We start from the raw sequence: 19,555 nt of genomic DNA, 5'->3' as shown, positions 1-19,555 counted from the left end.
CTCCGCATCGAGAATAAGCCCCTCTCCTCCCTCCAGCTGCCATCGCTGAATGCTGGGAATATATTGGACATTCTGGGCACAATCTCTAGGTGGTTGATGAACCCTCTGCTTATCATGTGCTGTGAGAGTGCATGGCGCGGAGCAGATCGGGGCAGTATCACATGAACGGAGGATTCTGGACTGTGGAGAACCTCAAGGCTGTGAGGAGGAGGTCAGAGTCACCGCGACACTCACCGGATGGCAGGGGCTTATTACTCTGCTTCTCAAGGATGCCGGATAGCTCCTCCATGAAACCGCCGTTCTTTTTCTGCTTCTTGAGTCTCTCCGTCGCTCCTGAGGACGTGACATGTAAATGGGAAATTTGGTGATTTAAAAACCGGACTGTACAGAACGAGTTACATTATCCTTCAGATTAAACTTAGCAACGGACTGTAGTTTGGGATGAACGTAGGAAGAACACTGCAGCCGGGAAGGGAGTCCGGGCGTCTCCGTAATAGGGCGACTCTGACAACCTCTCTCGTTATACAGATGATGAGCTGGGGCTGAAGGTGTGCGGCTCATGTCTGATCATACGGCTGCAGAGATCACTATGGTGTACATAATGATGAGAGTTGTATTCCTCGGGGAGTAGTTACATCTGGGGATGGAGCTGACGGAGACTTTTCCTATTTAATAACACCTTCATCGCTATGGCGAGTGCCCTCGTGTCTTCTCAGCTACTGAGGGTGGAGAAAACCGGGATCAGCGCGAACCCCGAGATTATATCACAGATGTGGAAAAAGGCCTAAATATTCTCTGCCATCGTGCACACGTCTGCCCATTATATCATTTACTACCCGTCCTGTGAAAATTGGATTACACCAAACCAATACAATGAATGACTTTTTTTTTCTGACACATAAAAATACTAAGATACGATCTCTGCTGGTTGTCAGTGAGAGAAACCATTCTACTTGTATTGTGCTGCGGAATGTGTTGGCGCTATATAAATTATTATTCTTGATCCCCTGCAGACTGTATATCATCAGAAACGAGAGCCCTTTACACCGGCTTTGGATAGACTGATAATAGATATATCCACCATTACTGACAGCAAGCAGAGATCTTCACCGGTGCTCTCCTCACCTTGAGCCGCGAGTTCCTGCAGCTCCTTGAGCAGGTTCTGGTGCCGCAGGATGGAGATGATCCTTTCATCTAGAATAAATCACACGTGAAAACTGAGGATCCGGATCCGTGAAGACCATTTACCTTCAAGAGCTTTCCAGGAGCAGAATATTCATCAGCACATGGATGCGGGCCGGGGCGTGTTCTGTAGTATAATATATACATGGGAGGGGGCACTATATGTGGGACCCTCGGACTGGATTGTCAGCTGGGGGGAGGTGGACCAGAGCAGACCTGACAAATTCATCACAATTTAACCCTCAAAAGTGCAGTAAGTTGCAAGAGAAATGTGCCAGAGCCGGGACTGGAGTATATAGCTGAAGCTGACAGATAATGTCCCCGCCAGAGATCAGTTACCCATTAATCGGGGTCTTCAGATTTTTGCAGAACTGATAAGAAAATGAAGATTATAGAGCGTCTGTGTGTTTAGCTCATACTATCAGTATGGGGGTGACTTTCCTAAAAAGATGTCCAAAGACCCCCTTTAATTTTTATAACCTAAATGCATGTATTTTGAACTAAAAAGCATTTTTTGGGGGAATTTTGATCCCTTACACATTTTTTCACAGTTTTCTCAGCTGATTTATGACCACAGACTAAATTAAAGTTGAATGTGCAGAAAATAAATAAAAAGATATAAACTTACCTGTTAGACATCGGCCCGAGCTTGCCGACAGGTTCTCAGTTGACTTAACTCGCCCGTCAGCCGCCTCCAATGGTGAAACTCTTTACATGGGGAAAGCTGCTCTTCTATTGGAGGAGGCTGATCACATGACTCACTAGCAGCTGCTGAATGCACAGAAGCGCTGGTGTGACTGAGAACCAGTCAGCGAGCTCATTTTTGATGTCTAACATGTACGTTTATATCTTTATCGGTTTCCTGCTTATTAATCCTGCATTTATTTAGTCTCTGGCCATAAATCAGCTGAGAAGAAAACTGCAAAATGTGTAAGAGATCCCTATTCCAAAATGGTTTTAATCCCTGCCGTGATTAACTCACCTCCTCGGAGGGTCTCCAGACAGTCCTCACTGGTGGGAACAGGGTTAGGTTTGGACAAAGTGTCAGAAATCACTTCTACGATGCATTTCATCACCTGGAAAGAGGCAAAAACAATGAGCAGCGACTGCTGAGGGACGTAATATCACTGCAAGGAGCGGAGAAGAAAATGGAAACCGCTGAGGGTTTGTTACAATGTATCCAGTTTCCACAATCCTCAGTGCTGCACATACAAAGCAGTCCGGATGGTTGGATACAATTGTGTCCAGACTGATATTTCTCACTTTATAGCACAATTTTTTACTGTGAGAACAGAAGAGTCAGTGAGCGAGAAGAAAGATGATGACAGTGAGCGAGAAGAAAGATGATGACAGTGAGCGAGAAGAAAGATGATGACAGTGAGCGAGAAGAAAGATGATGACAGTGAGCGAGAAGAAAGATGATGACTGTGAAGAATAGGAAGATCTAGAAAAGCTGCAGAAGTTTCTTCTATCTGGCGGATTTGTGTCGCTCTGCTGGGGAGCGCAGGTCACGGACCAGTTCCAGCAGAGCTCGTCACAGCCATGATATTGTGTCACTTGTAGTTCTACAGGATCTACCCCTCACTGCAGCCTCTTAATCCTTAACTGTTCCTTAATTACTGTTGTGAAATCTCCGCTAAGAATAGAGTCAGTCAATAATTCATCACAGCCGTCAATGAATGATTTAGAGGGAAACCTTTGCAAAGATGTCAAATGTCTCACACTGCGCCGGCAAGAAAGAAAACCCTTCAATAAAGCTGACAAGACGGCTTGAGATAAGAACAGGTTTCCCACCAGTCACTGACACGTGTCAGTCTTATAGGAAACAGTCAGCAAGCTTGTGGATAGACTGGCTGCGCTTCTGTAATGCTGGAGGTAGTTTAATTTTCCTAAATAGGAACAGATCCAGAATGCAAATCAGTAGAACAAGTGCTGGGTAGACACAGATTTCAGCTCTGAAGCTGCACGATTGTGAACACTGCATTAGAAGACGTGGTGTAATCCTCTCCCTCCGCTCTTTTCCTCTTGCTCAGCCGTTTATGTCCTCAGTTTTCGGACAAGCTGCAGATGTCTGCTCCCTACTATTGTCCCCATGGTGCTGAATTATTGTTACCCATATACAAAAACCTACAGTCTACTGCTTTCTGTTATCAGTCATTTCAGGCTGAATACTGTAGAGCTCTTCAATAGATGAGTGAAGTAGAGAAACCTTCCTACCCCCTGTAGATCATATCTCCAGTACCGTGAGCCTTCAGTAGCTTGTGGACCACAATGATAAATCTCCAAAAGGGCCACCAACTTTCTTGGGTCTTTAATAGTATTGGTCTCTTCATATAGGGCAAAAGAACCTCTAGATCCCTACTAGGCGTAAAGGCCCATGTGTTCCTGCATCCACTACAGCAACAGATATCAGCCGCTCCTGTTATAATAATGCAGGAGCGTAATAAGATGCACATTGTACAGTTAGCGGCTCTTCCATGTCTACGTCCCCTGGGTATGAACCTTGTCGTATTGTGGAAGATGTGATCTGTGTATAATCTGCTCCGCTCTGGTGAAATGCACAATGTGATGCTGCGTTATGTGGCAGGATGGATCTGCCAGTTATATGATTACCAGGAGCTAAACCTGGTGCTGAAGCAGAAGAGATCCGAGCCGCGGCCTCCAGTGGAATCAGGGCCTAATCTCAGCCATTTATTAACAGACTGTTCCAGAACCAGCAGCCATTGCAGAGACATCCCTGCCCCCGATATCTCATCCCAGCTAATCTGCTGCAGAGGGCACCGGGACCCATCCGCTAACCTAACACTATATGGCATGAAAGACCGGCAGGGGTATCACCCAGCTGGTTACAACGGCATCACATTATATAGGATGACATCATACCGCTCTATAGAAGGAGATCATACATACTGTGCACAACGACATCACATTATATAGGATGACATCATACCGCTCTATAGAAGGAGATCATACATACTGCGCACAACGCCATCACATTATATAGGATGACATCATACTGCTCTATAGAAGGAGATCATACATACTGCGCACAATGACATCACATTATATAGGATGACATCATACTGCTCTATAGAAGGAGATCATACATACTGTGCACAGCGACATCACATTATATAGGATGACATCATACTGCTCTATAGAAGGAGATCATACATACTGTGCACAACGACATCACATTATATAGGATGACATCATACCGCTCTATAGAAGGAGATCATACATACTGTGCACAACGACATCACATTATATAGGATGACATCATACCGCTCTATAGAAGGAGATCATACATACTGCGCACAACGCCATCACATTATATAGGATGACATCATACTGCTCTATAGAAGGAGATCATACATACTGCGCACAACGACATCACATTATATAGGATGACATCATACCGCTCTATAGAAGGAGATCATACATACTGCGCACAACGACATCACATTATATAGGATGACATCATACTGCTCTATAGAAGGAGATCATACATACTGCGCACAACGACATCACATTATATAGGATGACATCATACTGCTCTATAGAAGGAGATCATACATACTGCGCACAACGACATCACATTATATAGGATGACATCATACCGCTCTATAGAAGGAGATCATACATACTGCGCACAACGCCATCACATTATATAGGATGACATCATACTGCTCTATAGAAGGAGATCATACATACTGCGCACAACGCCATCACATTATATAGGATGACATCATACCGCTCTATAGAAGGAAATCATACATACTGCGCACAACGACATCACATTATATAGGATGACATCATACTGCTCTATAGAAGGAGATCATACATACTGTGCACAGCGACATCATATTATATAGGATGACATCATACCGCTCTATAGAAGGAGATCATACATACTGCGCACAACGACATCATATTATATAGGATGACATCATACTGCTCTATAGAAGGAGATCATACATACTGCGCACAACGACATCACATTATATAGGATGACATCATACCGCTCTATAGAAGGAGATCATACATACTGTGCACAACGACATCACATTATATAGGATGACATCATACCGCTCTATAGAAGGAGATCATACATACTGTGCACAGCGACATCACATTATATAGGATGACATCATACCGCTCTATAGAAGGAGATCATACATACTGTGCACAACGACATCACATTATATAGGATGACATCATACTGCTCTATAGAAGGAGATCATACATACTGTGCACAACGCCATCACATTATATAGGATGACATCATACTGCTCTATAGAAGGAGATCATACATACTGCGCACAACGACATCACATTATATAGGATGACATCATACTGCTCTATAGAAGGAGATCATACATACTGCGCACAGCGACATCACATTATATAGGATGACATCATACCGCTCTATAGAAGGAGATCATACATACTGTGCACAACGACATCACATTATATAGGATGACATCATACTGCTCTATAGAAGGAAATCATACATACTGTGCACAGCGACATCACATTATATAGGATGACATCATACTGCTCTATAGAAGGAGATCATACATACTGCGCACAACGACATCACATTATATAGGATGACATCATACTGCTCTATATAAGATCATACATACTGCGCACAACGACATCACATTATATAGGATGACATCATACCGCTCTATATAAGATCATACATACTGCGCACAACGACATCACATTATATAGGATGACATCATACTGCTCTATAGAAGGAGATCATACATACTGTGCACAACGACATCACATTATATAGGATGACATCATACCGCTAAGTAGAAGGAGATCATACATACTGTGCACAACGACATCACATTATATAGGATGACATCATACTGCTCTATAGAAGGAGATCATACATACTGTGCACAGCGACATCACATTATATAGGATGACATCATACTGCTCTATAGAAGGAGATCATACATACTGCGCACAACGACATCACATTATATAGGATGACATCATACTGCTCTATATAAGATCATACATACTGCGCACAACGACATCACATTATATAGGATGACATCATACCGCTCTATATAAGATCATACATACTGCGCACAACGACATCACATTATATAGGATGACATCATACTGCTCTATAGAAGGAGATCATACATACTGTGCACAACGACATCACATTATATAGGATGACATCATACTGCTCTATATAAGATCATACATACTGCGCACAACGACATCACATTATATAGGATGACATCATACTGCTCTATAGAAGGAGATCATACATACTGTGCACAACGACATCACATTATATAGGATGACATCATACTGCTCTATAGAAGGAGATCATACATACTGCGCACAACGACATCACATTATATAGGATGACATCATACCGCTCTATAGAAGGAGATCATACATACTGTGCACAACGCCATCACATTATATAGGATGACATCATACCGCTCTATAGAAGGAGATCATACATACTGCGCACAACGACATCACATTATATAGGATGACATCATACTGCTCTATAGAAGGAGATCATACATACTGCGCACAGCGACATCACATTATATAGGATGACATCATACTGCTCTATAGAAGGAGATCATACATACTGTGCACAACGACATCACATTATATAGGATGACATCATACTGCTCTATAGAAGGAGATCATACATACTGTGCACAGCGACATCACATTATATAGGATGACATCATACTGCTCTATAGAAGGAGATCATACATACTGTGCACAACGACATCACATTATATAGTATGACATCATACTGCTCTATAGAAGGAGATCATACATACTGCGCACAACGCCATCACATTATATAGGATGACATCATACTGCTCTATAGAAGGAGATCATACATACTGCGCACAACGACATCACATTATATAGGATGACATCATACTGCTCTATAGAAGGAGATCATACATACTGCGCACAACGACATCACATTATATAGGATGACATCATACCGCTCTATAGAAGGAGATCATACATACTGCGCACAACGACATCACATTATATAGGATGACATCATACCGCTCTATAGAAGGAGATCATACATACTGTGCACAACGACATCACATTATATAGGATGACATCATACCGCTCTATAGAAGGAGATCATACATACTGCGCACAACGACATCACATTATATAGGATGACATCATACCGCTCTATAGAAGGAGATCATACATACTGCGCACAACGACATCACATTATATAGGATGACATCATACCGCTCTATAGAAGGAGATCATACATACTGCGCACAGCGACATCACATTATATAGGATGACATCATACCGCTCTATAGAAGGAGATCATACATACTGCGCACAACGACATCACATTATATAGGATGACATCATACCGCTCTATAGAAGGAGATCATACATACTGCGCACAACGCCATCACATTATATAGGATGACATCATACTGCTCTATAGAAGGAGATCATACATACTGCGCACAGCGACATCACATTATATAGGATGACATCATACCGCTCTATAGAAGGAGATCATACATACTGCGCACAACGACATCACATTATATAGGATGACATCATACCGCTCTATAGAAGGAGATCATACATACTGTGCACAACGCCATCACATTATATAGGATGACATCATACCGCTCTATAGAAGGAGATCATACATACTGCGCACAACGACATCACATTATATAGGATGACATCATACAGCTCTATAGAAGGAGATCATACATACTGTGCACAACGCCATCACATTATATAGGATGACATCATACAGCTCTATAGAAGGAGATCATACATACTGCGCACAACGCCATCACATTATATAGGATGACATCATACCGCTCTATAGAAGGAGATCATACATACTGCGCACAACTCCATCACATTATATAGGATGACATCATACTGCTCTATAGAAGGAGATCATACATACTGCGCACAGCGACATCACATTATATAGGATGACATCATACCGCTCTATAGAAGGAGATCATACATACTGCGCACAACGACATCACATTATATAGGATGACATCATACCGCTCTATAGAAGGAGATCATACATACTGCGCACAACGCCATCACATTATATAGGATGACATCATACTGCTCTATAGAAGGAGATCATACATACTGCGCACAACGCCATCACATTATATAGGATGACATCATACTGCTCTATAGAAGGAGATCATACATACTGCGCACAACGACATCACATTATATAGGATGACATCATACTGCTCTATAGAAGGAGATCATACATACTGCGCACAGCGACATCACATTATATAGGATGACATCATACCGCTCTATAGAAGGAGATCATACATACTGTGCACAACGACATCACATTATATAGGATGACATCATACAGCTCTATAGAAGGAGATCATACATACTGCGCACAACGACATCACATTATATAGGATGACATCATACTGCTCTATAGAAGGAGATCATACATACTGTGCACAACGACATCACATTATATAGGATGACATCATACCGCTCTATAGAAGGAGATCATACATACTGCGCACAACGCCATCACATTATATAGGATGACATCATACTGCTCTATAGAAGGAGATCATACATACTGCGCACAACGCCATCACATTATATAGGATGACATCATACCGCTCTATAGAAGGAGATCATACATACTGCGCACAACGACATCACATTATATAGGATGACATCATACAGCTCTATAGAAGGAGATCATACATACTGTGCACAACGACATCACATTATATAGGATGACATTATACTGCTCTATAGAAGGAGATCATACATACTGCGCACAACGACATTACATTATATAGGATGACATCATACCGCTCTATATAAGATCATACATACTGCGCACAACGACATCACATTATATAGGATGACATCATACTGCTCTATAGAAGGAGATCATACATACTGTGCACAACGACATCACATTATATAGGATGACATCATACTGCTCTATATAAGATCATACATACTGCGCACAACGACATCACATTATATAGGATGACATCATACTGCTCTATAGAAGGAGATCATACATACTGTGCACAACGACATCACATTATATAGGATGACATCATACTGCTCTATATAAGATCATACATACTGCGCACAACGACATCACATTATATAGGATGACATCATACCGCTCTATATAAGATCATACATACTGCGCACAACGACATCACATTATATAGGATGACATCATACTGCTCTATAGAAGGAGATCATACATACTGTGCACAACGACATCACATTATATAGGATGACATCATACTGCTCTATATAAGATCATACATACTGCGCACAACGACATCACATTATATAGGATGACATCATACTGCTCTATAGAAGGAGATCATACATACTGTGCACAACGACATCACATTATATAGGATGACATCATACTGCTCTATAGAAGGAGATCATACATACTGCGCACAACGACATCACATTATATAGGATGACATCATACCGCTCTATAGAAGGAGATCATACATACTGTGCACAACGCCATCACATTATATAGGATGACATCATACCGCTCTATAGAAGGAGATCATACATACTGCGCACAACGACATCACATTATATAGGATGACATCATACTGCTCTATAGAAGGAGATCATACATACTGCGCACAGCGACATCACATTATATAGGATGACATCATACTGCTCTATAGAAGGAGATCATACATACTGTGCACAACGACATCACATTATATAGGATGACATCATACTGCTCTATAGAAGGAGATCATACATACTGTGCACAGCGACATCACATTATATAGGATGACATCATACTGCTCTATAGAAGGAGATCATACATACTGTGCACAACGACATCACATTATATAGTATGACATCATACTGCTCTATAGAAGGAGATCATACATACTGCGCACAACGCCATCACATTATATAGGATGACATCATACTGCTCTATAGAAGGAGATCATACATACTGCGCACAACGACATCACATTATATAGGATGACATCATACTGCTCTATAGAAGGAGATCATACATACTGCGCACAACGACATCACATTATATAGGATGACATCATACCGCTCTATAGAAGGAGATCATACATACTGCGCACAACGACATCACATTATATAGGATGACATCATACCGCTCTATAGAAGGAGATCATACATACTGTGCACAACGACATCACATTATATAGGATGACATCATACCGCTCTATAGAAGGAGATCATACATACTGCGCACAACGACATCACATTATATAGGATGACATCATACCGCTCTATAGAAGGAGATCATACATACTGCGCACAACGACATCACATTATATAGGATGACATCATACCGCTCTATAGAAGGAGATCATACATACTGCGCACAGCGACATCACATTATATAGGATGACATCATACCGCTCTATAGAAGGAGATCATACATACTGCGCACAACGACATCACATTATATAGGATGACATCATACCGCTCTATAGAAGGAGATCATACATACTGCGCACAACGCCATCACATTATATAGGATGACATCATACTGCTCTATAGAAGGAGATCATACATACTGCGCACAGCGACATCACATTATATAGGATGACATCATACCGCTCTATAGAAGGAGATCATACATACTGCGCACAACGACATCACATTATATAGGATGACATCATACCGCTCTATAGAAGGAGATCATACATACTGTGCACAACGCCATCACATTATATAGGATGACATCATACCGCTCTATAGAAGGAGATCATACATACTGCGCACAACGACATCACATTATATAGGATGACATCATACAGCTCTATAGAAGGAGATCATACATACTGTGCACAACGCCATCACATTATATAGGATGACATCATACAGCTCTATAGAAGGAGATCATACATACTGCGCACAACGCCATCACATTATATAGGATGACATCATACCGCTCTATAGAAGGAGATCATACATACTGCGCACAACTCCATCACATTATATAGGATGACATCATACTGCTCTATAGAAGGAGATCATACATACTGCGCACAGCGACATCACATTATATAGGATGACATCATACCGCTCTATAGAAGGAGATCATACATACTGCGCACAACGACATCACATTATATAGGATGACATCATACCGCTCTATAGAAGGAGATCATACATACTGCGCACAACGCCATCACATTATATAGGATGACATCATACTGCTCTATAGAAGGAGATCATACATACTGCGCACAACGCCATCACATTATATAGGATGACATCATACTGCTCTATAGAAGGAGATCATACATACTGCGCACAACGACATCACATTATATAGGATGACATCATACTGCTCTATAGAAGGAGATCATACATACTGCGCACAGCGACATCACATTATATAGGATGACATCATACCGCTCTATAGAAGGAGATCATACATACTGTGCACAACGACATCACATTATATAGGATGACATCATACAGCTCTATAGAAGGAGATCATACATACTGCGCACAACGACATCACATTATATAGGATGACATCATACTGCTCTATAGAAGGAGATCATACATACTGTGCACAACGACATCACATTATATAGGATGACATCATACCGCTCTATAGAAGGAGATCATACATACTGCGCACAACGCCATCACATTATATAGGATGACATCATACTGCTCTATAGAAGGAGATCATACATACTGCGCACAACGCCATCACATTATATAGGATGACATCATACCGCTCTATAGAAGGAGATCATACATACTGCGCACAACGACATCACATTATATAGGATGACATCATACAGCTCTATAGAAGGAGATCATACATACTGTGCACAACGACATCACATTATATAGGATGACATTATACTGCTCTATAGAAGGAGATCATACATACTGCGCACAACGACATTACATTATATAGGATGACATCATACCGCTCTATAGAAGGAGATCATACATACTGCGCACAACGACATCACATTATATAGGATGACATCATACCGCTCTATAGAAGGAAATCATACATACTGCGCACAACGCCATCACATTATATAGGATGACATCATACTGCTCTATAGAAGGAGATCATACATACTGCGCACAGCGACATCACATTATATAGGATGACATCATACCGCTCTATAGAAGGAGATGATACATACTGCGCACAGCGACATCACATTATATAGGATGACATCATACCGCTCTATAGAAGGAGATCATACATACTGCGCACAGCGACATCACATTATATAGGATGACATCATACCGCTCTATAGAAGGAGATCATACATACTGCGCACAGCGACATCACATTATATAGGATGACATCATACCGCTCTATAGAAGGAGATCATACATACTGTGCACAACGCCATCACATTATATAGGATGACATTATACTGCTCTATAGAAGGAGATCATACATACTGCGCACAGCGACATCACATTATATAGGATGACATTATACTGCTCTATAGAAGGAGATCATACATACTGCGCACAACGACATCACATTATATAGGATGACATCATACCGCTCTATAGAAGGAGATCATACATACTGTGCACAACGACATCACATTATATAGGATGACATTATACTGCTCTATAGAAGGAGATCATACATACTGCGCACAACGACATCACATTATATAGGATGACATCATACCGCTCTATAGAAGGAGATCATACATACTGTGCACAACGACATCACATTATATAGGATGACATCATACTGCTCTATAGAAGGAGATCATACATACTGTGCACAACGACATCACATTATATAGGATGACATCATACCGCTCTATAGAAGGAGATCATACATACTGCGCACAACGACATCACATTATATAGGATGACATCATACCGCTCTATAGAAGGAGATCATACATACTGTGCACAACGCCATCACATTATATAGGATGACATCATACCGCTCTATAGAGGGAGATCATACATACTATGCACAACGCCATCACATTATATAGGATGACATCATACTGCTCTATAGAAGGAGATCATACATACTGCGCACAACGACATCACATTATATAGGATGACATCATACCGCTCTATAGAAGGAGATCATACATACTGTGCACAACGACATCACATTATATAGGATGACATCATACTGCTCTATAGAGGGAGATCATACATACTGTGCACAACGCCATCACATTATATAGGATGACATCATACCGCTCTATAGAAGGAAATCATACATACTGCGCACAACGCCATCACATTATATAGGATGACATCATACTGCTCTATAGAAGGAGATCATACATACTGCGCACAACGCCATCACATTATATAGGATGACATCATACCGCTCTATAGAAGGAGATCATACATACTGCGCACAACGCCATCACATTATATAGGATGACATCATACCGCTTTATAGAAGGAAATCATACATACTGCGCACAACGCCATCACATTATATAGGATGACATCATACTGCTCTATAGAAGGAGATCATACATACTGTGCACAGCGCCATCACATTATATAGGATGACATCATACTGCTCTATAGAAGGAGATCATACATACTGCGCACAGCGACATCACATTATATAGGATGACATCATACCGCTCTATAGAAGGAGATGATACATACTGCGCACAGCGACATCACATTATATAGGATGACATCATACCGCTCTATAGAAGGAGATCATACATACTGCGCACAGCGACATCACATTATATAGGATGACATTATACTGCTCTATAGAAGGAGATCATACATACTGCGCACAACGACATCACATTATATAGGATGACATCATACCGCTCTATAGAAGGAGATCATACATACTGTGCACAACGACATCACATTATATAGGATGACATCATACCGCTCTATAGAAGGAGATCATACATACTGTGCACAACGACATCACATTATATAGGATGACATCATACTGCTCTATAGAAGGAGATCATACATACTGCGCACAACGACATCACATTATATAGGATGACATCATACCGCTCTATAGAAGGAGATCATACATACTGTGCACAACGACATCACATTATATAGGATGACATCATACCGCTCTATAGAAGGAGATCATACATACTGCGCACAACGACATCACATTATATAGGATGACATCATACCGCTCTATAGAAGGAGATCATACATACTGTGCACAACGCCATCACATTATATAGGATGACATCATACCGCTCTATAGAAGGAGATCATACATACTGCGCACAACGACATCACATTATATAGGATGACATCATACTGCTCTATAGAAGGAGATCATACATACTGTGCACAACGCCATCACATTATATAGGATGACATCATACCGCTCTATAGAGGGAGATCATACATACTATGCACAACGCCATCACATTATATAGGATGACATCATACCGCTTTATAGAAGGAAATCATACATACTGCGCACAACGCCATCACATTATATAGGATGACATCATACTGCTCTATAGAAGGAGATCATACATACTGTGCACAACGCCATCACATTATATAGGATGACATCATACTGCTCTATAGAAGGAGATCATACATACTGCGCACAACGACATCACATTATATAGGATGACATCATACCGCTCTATAGAAGGAGATCATACATACTGTGCACAACGACATCACATTATATAGGATGACATCATACTGCTCTATAGAAGGAGATCATACATACTGTGCACAACGACATCACATTATATAGGATGACATCATACCGCTCTATAGAAGGAGATCATACATACTGCGCACAACGACATCACATTATATAGGATGACATCATACCGCTCTATAGAAGGAGATCATACATACTGTGCACAACGCCATCACATTATATAGGATGACATCATACCGCTCTATAGAGGGAGATCATACATACTATGCACAACGCCATCACATTATATAGGATGACATCATACCGCTCTATAGAGGGAGATCATACATACTATGCACAACGCCATCACATTATATAGGATGACATCATACCGCTTTATAGAAGGAAATCATACATACTGCGCACAACGCCATCACATTATATAGGATGACATCATACTGCTCTATAGAAGGAGATCATACATACTGCGCACAGCGACATCACATTATATAGGATGACATCATACTGCTCTATAGAAGGAGATCATACATACTGCGCACAGCGACATCACATTATATAGGATGACATCATACCGCTCTATAGAAGGAGATCATACATACTGCGCACAGCGACATCACATTATATAGGATGACATCATACCGCTCTATAGAAGGAGATCATACATACTGCGCACAGCGACATCACATTATATAGGATGACATTATACTGCTCTATAGAAGGAGATCATACATACTGCGCACAACGACATCACATTATATAGGATGACATCATACCGCTCTATAGAAGGAGATCATACATACTGTGCACAACGACATCACATTATATAGGATGACATCATACTGCTCTATAGAAGGAGATCATACATACTGTGCACAACGACATCACATTATATAGGATGACATCATACCGCTCTATAGAAGGAGATCATACATACTGCGCACAACGACATCACATTATATAGGATGACATCATACCGCTCTATAGAAGGAGATCATACATACTGTGCACAACGCCATCACATTATATAGGATGACATCATACCGCTCTATAGAAGGAGATCATACATACTGCGCACAACGCCATCACATTATATAGGATGACATCATACCGCTCTATAGAAGGAGATCATACATACTGCGCACAACGACATCACATTATATAGGATGACATCATACTGCTCTATAGAAGGAGATCATACATACTGTGCACAACGCCATCACATTATATAGGATGACATCATACTGCTCTATAGAAGGAGATCATACATACTGTGCACAACGCCATCACATTATATAGGATGACATCATACCGCTCAATAGAAGGAGATCATACATACTGCGCACAACGACATCACATTATATAGGATGACATCATACTGCTCTATAGAAGGAGATCATACATACTGTGCACAACGCCATCACATTATATAGGATGACATCATACTGCTCTATAGAAGGAGATCATACATACTGTGCACAACGCCATCACATTATATAGGATGACATCATACCGCTCTATAGAAGGAGATCATACATACTGCGCACAACGACATCACATTATATAGGATGACATCATACTGCTCTATAGAAGGAGATCATACATACTGCGCACAGCGACATCACATTATATAGGATGACATCATACCGCTCTATAGAAGGAGATCATACATACTGTGCACAACGACATCACATTATATAGGATGACATCATACTGCTCTATAGAAGGAGATCATACATACTGTGCACAGCGACATCACATTATATAGGATGACATCATACTGCTCTATAGAAGGAGATCATACATACTGCGCACAACGACATCACATTATATAGGATGACATCATACTGCTCTATATAAGATCATACATACTGCGCACAACGACATCACATTATATAGGATGACATCATACCGCTCTATATAAGATCATACATACTGCGCACAACGACATCACATTATATAGGATGACATCATACTGCTCTATAGAAGGAGATCATACATACTGTGCACAACGACATCACATTATATAGGATGACATCATACCGCTAAGTAGAAGGAGATCATACATACTGTGCACAACGACATCACATTATATAGGATGACATCATACTGCTCTATAGAAGGAGATCATACATACTGTGCACAGCGACATCACATTATATAGGATGACATCATACTGCTCTATAGAAGGAGATCATACATACTGCGCACAACGACATCACATTATATAGGATGACATCATACTGCTCTATATAAGATCATACATACTGCGCACAACGACATCACATTATATAGGATGACATCATACCGCTCTATATAAGATCATACATACTGCGCACAACGACATCACATTATATAGGATGACATCATACCGCTCTATATAAGATCATACATACTGCGCACAACGACATCACATTATATAGGATGACATCATACTGCTCTATAGAAGGAGATCATACATACTGTGCACAACGACATCACATTATATAGGATGACATCATACTGCTCTATATAAGATCATACATACTGCGCACAACGACATCACATTATATAGGATGACATCATACTGCTCTATAGAAGGAGATCATACATACTGTGCACAACGACATCACATTATATAGGATGACATCATACTGCTCTATAGAAGGAGATCATACATACTGCGCACAACGACATCACATTATATAGGATGACATCATACCGCTCTATAGAAGGAGATCATACATACTGTGCACAACGCCATCACATTATATAGGATGACATCATACCGCTCTATAGAAGGAGATCATACATACTGCGCACAACGACATCACATTATATAGGATGACATCATACTGCTCTATAGAAGGAGATCATACATACTGCGCACAGCGACATCACATTATATAGGATGACATCATACTGCTCTATAGAAGGAGATCATACATACTGTGCACAACGACATCACATTATATAGGATGACATCATACTGCTCTATAGAAGGAGATCATACATACTGTGCACAGCGACATCACATTATATAGGATGACATCATACTGCTCTATAGAAGGAGATCATACATACTGTGCACAACGACATCACATTATATAGTATGACATCATACTGCTCTATAGAAGGAGATCATACATACTGCGCACAACGCCATCACATTATATAGGATGACATCATACTGCTCTATAGAAGGAGATCATACATACTGCGCACAACGCCATCACATTATATAGGATGACATCATACTGCTCTATAGAAGGAGATCATACATACTGCGCACAACGCCATCACATTATATAGGATGACATCATACTGCTCTATAGAAGGAGATCATACATACTGCGCACAACGACATCACATTATATAGGATGACATCATACTGCTCTATAGAAGGAGATCATACATACTGCGCACAACGACATCACATTATATAGGATGACATCATACCGCTCTATAGAAGGAGATCATACATACTGCGCACAACGACATCACATTATATAGGATGACATCATACCGCTCTATAGAAGGAGATCATACATACTGTGCACAACGACATCACATTATATAGGATGACATCATACTGCTCTATAGAAGGAGATCATACATACTGTGCACAACGACATCACATTATATAGGATGACATCATACCGCTAAGTAGAAGGAGATCATACATACTGTGCACAACGACATCACATTATATAGGATGACATCATACTGCTCTATAGAAGGAGATCATACATACTGTGCACAGCGACATCACATTATATAGGATGACATCATACCGCTCTATAGAAGGAAATCATACATACTGCGCACAACGCCATCACATTATATAGGATGACATCATACCGCTCTATAGAAGGAGATCATACATACTGCGCACAACGACATCACATTATATAGGATGACATCATACCGCTCTATAGAAGGAGATCATACATACTGCGCACAGCGACATCACATTATATAGGATGACATCATACCGCTCTATAGAAGGAGATCATACATACTGCGCACAACGACATCACATTATATAGGATGACATCATACCGCTCTATAGAAGGAGATCATACATACTGTGCACAACGACATCACATTATATAGGATGACATCATACCGCTCTATAGAAGGAGATCATACATACTGCGCACAACGACATCACATTATATAGGATGACATCATACCGCTCTATAGAAGGAGATCATACATACTGCGCACAACGACATCACATTATATAGGATGACATCATACCGCTCTATAGAAGGAAATCATACATACTGCGCACAACGCCATCACATTATATAGGATGACATCATACCGCTCTATAGAAGGAGATCATACATACTGCGCACAACGACATCACATTATATAGGATGACATCATACCGCTCTATAGAAGGAGATCATACATACTGCGCACAGCGACATCACATTATATAGGATGACATCATACCGCTCTATAGAAGGAGATCATACATACTGCGCACAACGACATCACATTATATAGGATGACATCATACCGCTCTATAGAAGGAGATCATACATACTGCGCACAACGCCATCACATTATATAGGATGACATCATACTGCTCTATAGAAGGAGATCATACATACTGCGCACAGCGACATCACATTATATAGGATGACA

The 19,555-nt window shown here is 40.6% G+C and overlaps 1 protein-coding gene across 2 annotated transcripts in view; it reads right to left on the bottom strand.

The window, feature by feature from the left end:
- The window catches only part of CHGA (chromogranin A), a 54,207-nt gene that overhangs the window by 3,275 nt on the left and 31,377 nt on the right, over positions 1–19,555 (bottom strand). For both annotated transcript variants that reach the window (XM_073638282.1, XM_073638281.1), the window contains exons 4-6: positions 2,165–2,258; positions 1,126–1,194; positions 235–333 (exon numbers count right to left, since the gene is read on the bottom strand). In XM_073638282.1, coding sequence (XP_073494383.1) covers positions 235–333; positions 1,126–1,194; positions 2,165–2,258 — 262 coding nt within the window. The remainder of the gene's footprint in view (positions 1–234; positions 334–1,125; positions 1,195–2,164; positions 2,259–19,555) is intronic.

This window comes from Phyllobates terribilis, unplaced genomic scaffold (assembly GCF_046119375.1).
Source record: "Phyllobates terribilis strain yellow unplaced genomic scaffold, ASM4611937v1 Scaffold_7__3_contigs__length_470593459, whole genome shotgun sequence".
NCBI lineage: Eukaryota > Metazoa > Chordata > Amphibia > Anura > Dendrobatidae > Phyllobates > Phyllobates terribilis.
This window is presented reverse-complemented; position numbering and strand designations above follow the sequence as displayed.